Genomic DNA, 6,427 nt, shown 5'->3' on the forward strand with positions numbered 1-6,427 from the left:
CTTATTTTTAAGATTTATTCTCTCTTATTTTTTTATTTTATTTTTTAATGAAATTGATAGTGATTTAATGAAAAATTATTATTATTGATATTTAATTAATAAAATATACTTAGACTTTGTTTATTCATGTAAGTATATAATTATTTGAGTTTTTTTTTTCAGGTAAAAAGAAATTAGAACATTTTATGATGAAAAAGCAAAGTAAAATTGATGCAATTTTTAAGAGAAAGGTTATTGATAATGTTGGAGTTCAAACAAGTCAACCCTCTAATCCTATTTCACAAGAAGGTCAAGTAAGTGAGCTCTCTAATCTTACTCAAAATACATATCAACATGAAACCAAAGTACCAAGATTAGAAAGAGATGTTGATATCTCTTTACTAGAAAGGGATCCAGGAAAGCGACGTCCAATTTGGCAGTATAATGTCAATGAACGTGATAAAATTCGTAGAGCATACATAATAGCTGGGCCATACCAACCAACAAATATTAGCTATCCAGCTTCTGGTAATAACAATCACCGTCGATATTTTCAATCTTCTTGGTTTAAGAAATTTCCAAGTTGGTTAGAATATTCACCAGAAAAAGATGCTGCTTATTGTTTGCCTTGCTACTTGTTTGGTAAACATTATGGTGCTCGCAATGATGGAAAAAATGCATTTTCAGAGTTAGGATTTAGTAACTGGAAGAAAGTAAATAATGGGGTAAATTGTGCATTTGTATGTCACGAGGGTTCTATTCCTAATTCTCCCCATAATTTATGTGTGAAATCTTGTGATGATTTAATGGCTCAATCTAAGCATATAGACAAAGTTCTTGATAGGCATAGTGATGAAACTATTGCAAATAACCGTTTAAGGTTGAAGACATCTATTAATGCTATTCGATGGCTTGCATTTCAAGCATGTGCATTTAGAGGCGATGATGAAAGTCCTGGATCTTTGAATAGGGGGAATTTTATTGAGTTAATTAAGCTTTTAGCCTCCTGTAATCAGAATGTTCATAATGTTGTCCTTGAAAATGCTCCTGGAAATGCTCAATATATATCTCCCAGTGTTCAAAAAGATATATTGCATATCTTTGCTAGAAAAGTGCGTGCAACAATTCGAGAAGAAATTGGTGATTCTAAATTTTGTATAATTATTGATGAAGCAAGAGATGAGTCAAAGCGAGAACAAATGTCTGTGGTTTTGAGATTTGTAGACAAGCACGGTTGTGTTCAAGAAAGATTTTTTGATCTTATACATGTTTCTGATACATGTTCTTTGACATTGAAAACAGAAATTTCATCAGTTCTTTCTCGTCATAATCTTGATGTCCAAAATATTAGGGGACAAGGGTACGATGGAGCTAGTAATATGCGTGGTGAATGGAATGGATTGCAAGCTCTATTTTTGAAAGATTGCCCTTTTGCTTATTACATTCATTGTCTTGCTCATCGATTACAATTAGCACTTGTTTCTGCAGCCAAAGAAGTTTGTTATGTTCATCAATTCTTTTCAAAACTTACACTAATTGTGAATGTTGTGACTGTTTCTCCTAAACGTCATGATCAGTTAAGGGTTGCTCAAGCAAATAATGTTGCAAACTTAATTGCCAATGATCAAATTGTGACAGGAAGTGGACTTAATCAAATTGGTACTTTGCAAAGAGCTGGAGATACTAGATGGGGGTCTCATTTGAATTCTGTACGTAGCTTGTTATGCATGTTTGATGCTACTTGTGAAGTTCTTGAAAAAAGCACCGAAGAAGGTAATTTCTCCACTCGTGGTGATGCTAGTGCTGCTTATGATGCTATCACATCCTTTGAATTTGTCTTTGTTTTGCATTTGATGAGAAATATTTTGGAAGTTAGTCATGATCTTTGTCAAGCTTTGCAACGAAAAAATCAAGACATATTGAATGCTTTAACTCTGGTTTCTACTACGAAGACTTTAATCCAAAGAATGAGAGAATCAAGTTGGGAGGCTTTCATAAAAGAAGTAATATTATTTTGTGAGAAACATGAAGTTGAAGTTCCTGATATGAATGCATTGCATATTCCTAGAAGAGGCCGAACTCGCAAAATTGTTGATCAAATTTCAGTAGAGCATCATTACCGTGTTAATTTATTTCTGGCTGTAATTGATACACAATTGCAAGAGCTTAATGGAAGATTCAATGATAATATGGTGGAATTGCTTACTTTAAGCTCAACTTTAGATCCCAGAGATAATTATAAGTTCTTCAGTGTCAACAAAGTATGTGAATTAGTAGAACGGTTTTATCCAGGTGACTTCAGTGACCAAGAGAAATTTCACATTAGAATGCAAGCTCAACATTATGAACTTGATGTTCCTAATCATGTTGAATTAACTAACTTGTGCACAATTTCGGAGTTATGTCAAGGATTAACGAAGACAGGAAAGTCTTTAACATACCCTTTGATTGATCGTTTGATTCGCTTGGTATTAACTCTCCCTGTTTCAACTGCTACAACTGAGAGATCTTTCTCTGCTATGAATATTGTGAAGAATAGACTCAGAAACAAAATGGAAGATGAATTGCTTGCTAATTGTCTTTTGATTTACATTGAGAAGAAGATTGCTGAAAGATTTGACACAGATTCTATTATCGATGAATTTTATGATATGAAGAATCGACGTGTACCACTTCGTTAGTAAAAAGTACACTTTTTTTGCACTTTAAATATATGTTCTCTATCAGTATATTTTTGTAATGCATCTTACATTATAATTTATTTGCATATATTTTTTTATATTATATATATATTATTGGCCCCCCCATGATAACATTCCTGGATCCGTCCCTGCCCACACAACCGTCATCTTAGGACCCATGATCCCATGCCTACACCCTATATACATTACAATATATTTCTTTTTTTTTAAATAAATTTAATTTTGATATACTGATAATATAAAATATTTTACACAATTATGTAAGTACATTCGTTCTTTTAAATGATCATTCATACGATAATATAAAAAATAGTTAATTTTATTGACGTGACATTATGCACGTGTATCAAATTTTTTTAAATTAAATTTAAATATATTAAAAAATATATTTATTAATTTATCTTACGTAAAAATTATTTTTTGAATAATAAAAATTAATTTTTAGATTTTTTATCATAAAAAATTTGATATTATATTACGAAATCACTTATTTTAAAAATTTAAACTTTTAAAAAATATATATGAATAATTATATATAAAAAAATATTTTAATACATCAATTTCTTAATATGTAAAAAACAAAAAATACAAATAATTTGAAAAAGAAAAAGAATTTAGTAAATATATTGAGACAAAAATTGAAAATATAAACATCAAAATAGAAATAAGATAAAACAAAAAAGAACATTTGATTTTACTTTTGTATCATTCTAAATTTTTTTAGTGGATAATTTTTTCACATAAAAATATACAATTTTTCTTGTTTATGTAATTATCTCGTTTTTATAACAATAATATGCGTTATTCATTTTTTTTTATATATTTCTATATTATATTGAGAGAGATATTGAAAGAGACAATAAAGGAGGGATAGAAAGCCATCATTAACCGTTGGATCAAGATCACACGGCAACTAGGCTATGACCCTCCACCATTTGAGTGTTTCATAAATATCACCACATTTAGTATGAAGCTGTTGAACCAAACCATGTCCATATAAATACATAACAACATAACAAAGTAAGCCTTAAACCTTATACACCAAAAAAATTTACATATTTTTTTTTTATATATTTTATTTCCTTTTTCTATTTTCCAAAACATCCTTTTCTCTGTTTTAAGCTAACTAAGCTTCTATATGATGAAGAAGAACATGAAGAAGAAGCACTTTCATTTTCATTTGTTCCTCTTCATCACTCTTCTTCTGTTCCTTACACCAAGAATTCATGCCATTAGAAGAAACAAGTTCTCAACACCTTCAACTTCTTCTTCTTCTTCTTCTTCTTCTTCAAGACAACAAGGTTTTCATCCATGGAAGAACAACAATGATTCTCCTACAGAGTTTGATTCTGAAAAGAGAAGGGTTCCAACAGGATCTAACCCTTTACACAACAAGAAGAGATAGCTAAGAAATCAAGGCTTGATCTTCATCATCATCATTATCATCATCAGGTTTTGGTTGGAAGAACCCCATTATTATATTGTTCAGATATATGGTTTATTTAATTTGACTAATTTATTTATTATGTTATATACAGGAAATTAAAATACAAATTAAATATATATAAATATCTATTAGTGTTATAATTATATTATATATATATATGCGCTATATTATATGGTAGCAGAGTTATTGAATGAAGTTGCATTTGTATTATTATTATTTATGTGAAATTAGAAAATAGTACTTAATTAATTTGTTTAGCTAGCTAGCTTAGCTGGATTATATATTAATTATTGGTAGAGAAATTGTTGTACAGAAGAGAGGATTTTGAGTTTTTACAAGTATGAATAATAATGAAATTATTTATAGACTTTGCGTGTTTAATTTTATTTAACTTTTATTTAATTGACTTCAATTTCTTTGCCTTGACGAAAGTTTTTTCTTTCTTTTTCTTTTTTGGTTAATAAACTTTCCTGTTTCATTGCAAATGAAGCTAAAATTTCAAAAGGACTCAATTATATGCTTTATTATTATTACTATAATTATTATTGTTATAGCATCTTCCTTCTATGGCTCAAATTTAAAAAAGGGTATCCTAATAATTCACTATACTATGTCCATTTATAACAAGTTCTGGTTTCATGCATTCATAGCCATGCCATTTTCTCTGTTCAGATTTTGAAGTTTAAATTTTTTTGTTCATCTTTCTTTTTTTTTTTTCTAAGTAAAGAAAAAAAATTGGATTTTTGTTTAATCCATCCTTGGAAATTGCCCACAACTTAGATATATAAGTAAATAAATAAATATTAACAAAACAATATAATTTCCATTTTTACCATTATTATTATTCATCTCCTCTAAATATATAATTGAAACAACTAGTCTATCTATGTGTTGAGAAGAACAACAATGATTACAAAATAGTTGACTAATAGTTTTTTTTTTTTTTTTGGCTCACATATATTTCATTTGGTTTTATTTGATAACATTTATGTTCTACCAAACTAGCTACCCTTTGTTTGTTTCTTCTTCTTCTTTTTAGGAGGGGGGGGACCTTATTGTACGATTTGTGAGAGTTCAAAAAAATATATGAAAATGATATAGCAAGAAGTTAATTGCTGATCAAGTGATGAAACTTGGAACAGTTTCAGTACTCATCATTATTATTCCTTCTATGGAGTCCTAGGCCCCAAAACCTTCAATGCACTGTTTTCAATTCCCATTACTACACACAACAACCATTCGCATAAATTATTTAAAAAGAAAAATTTCTAAGTTCTAACTCCTCCTTGTGTGTGTTAAAGAATATTTAGATGATGATACATAGAGATCAGACCTCACATGCACACTACTCACCCAACCTACATAACATTAAGGTCGATAACCTATATATATATATAAAATCATATTAATGGTATTTAGTATAATTTTTTAGATATACTTTTAATTTTTTGAAAAGTTGTTTAAGATATTTTAAAAAAATTAAAAAAATTAACTTCTCTCATGCTCAAAAGCTATTTTATCATTTCTATTATTCCACAACTTTAAAACAAGTATTTTTATATTAATGTTTTAAATATAAAATAACTTATTTATAAGATGTTTTTAATATAATTCCTTATGTTTTAAGCTCAATTTTAAAAAAACTTAATTAAGTTGTTTATCCAAATTGTCTCTAAATAATCTTTTAATTTTGTTTCTTTTTAATTTAATTTTCTTGTAGACAAAAATTTAAAACCAACAATTTTAATTTATATTGGTCAATATTTTTAACTAACAACTCAATACTTTTTGAAATTAATAAAAGTCAAACTTTAAATTTTTAGGTTATAAAAATTTTAGTATGATATTATAAAATTACTTCTTTTAAAAGATTAAATTAATATAATGTAGCTAGCAAATAGCGAGAGATTACTAGTTACATAGAGTACAAAAAGTAATATTGGGATGATAATTAGAGTGTTACGGACCACACTATAGAGAGACCAAAAAATGGGTAGGGTAGTTACAAATACAATAAAAGAGAAAGGTACAAGTTTGTGCAGTGTGTAGAATGAATCTCTCTCATTTCTTCAATTCCTTCTATTGCATGCACACCCAAATACAGAGGGCAGAGGGAACTATGAGTTAATATTTTGGTTATTTATGTGACTCTAAATTGTAATCTGTGTGGGGCTCTTCTGCTATTGTGGTCCACACAAGTGGTGGAATAAATAATTAAGTGCATATAAATATAAATAATAAATAATAATACTAATTTTGGGTACACATTATCCACCAAGAGCACCACCTTCTCAAAACT

General features: G+C 28.4%; 1 protein-coding gene across 1 annotated transcript; it reads left to right on the forward strand.

Moving 5' to 3' along the window:
• Positions 1–240: 240 nt before the first annotated feature.
• Positions 241–4,086, forward strand: LOC112762691 (uncharacterized). Its single transcript, XM_025808552.1, has 3 exons — positions 241–293; positions 452–2,447; positions 3,829–4,086. Exons 1-3 carry the CDS (start codon positions 241–243, stop codon positions 4,084–4,086), a joined length of 2,307 nt encoding a protein of 768 aa, XP_025664337.1.
• The last annotated feature ends 2,341 nt before the right edge of the window (positions 4,087–6,427 follow it).

Source organism: Arachis hypogaea, chromosome 17 (genome assembly GCF_003086295.3).
Source record: "Arachis hypogaea cultivar Tifrunner chromosome 17, arahy.Tifrunner.gnm2.J5K5, whole genome shotgun sequence".
Lineage (NCBI taxonomy): Eukaryota > Viridiplantae > Streptophyta > Magnoliopsida > Fabales > Fabaceae > Arachis > Arachis hypogaea.

Coding starts and splice junctions, on each gene's coding strand:
- LOC112762691 (XM_025808552.1), top strand. CDS start 241: ATGTTGGAGTTCAAACAAGTCAACCCTCTAATCCTATTTCACAAGAAG. Junction 294..451: donor CTATTTCACAAGAAGGTCAA/GTAAGTGAGCTC, acceptor TAAAATTCGTAG/AGCATACATAATAGCTGGGC. Junction 2,448..3,828: donor TTGATCGTTTGATTCGCTTG/GTATTAACTCTC, acceptor TATATGATGAAG/AAGAACATGAAGAAGAAGCA.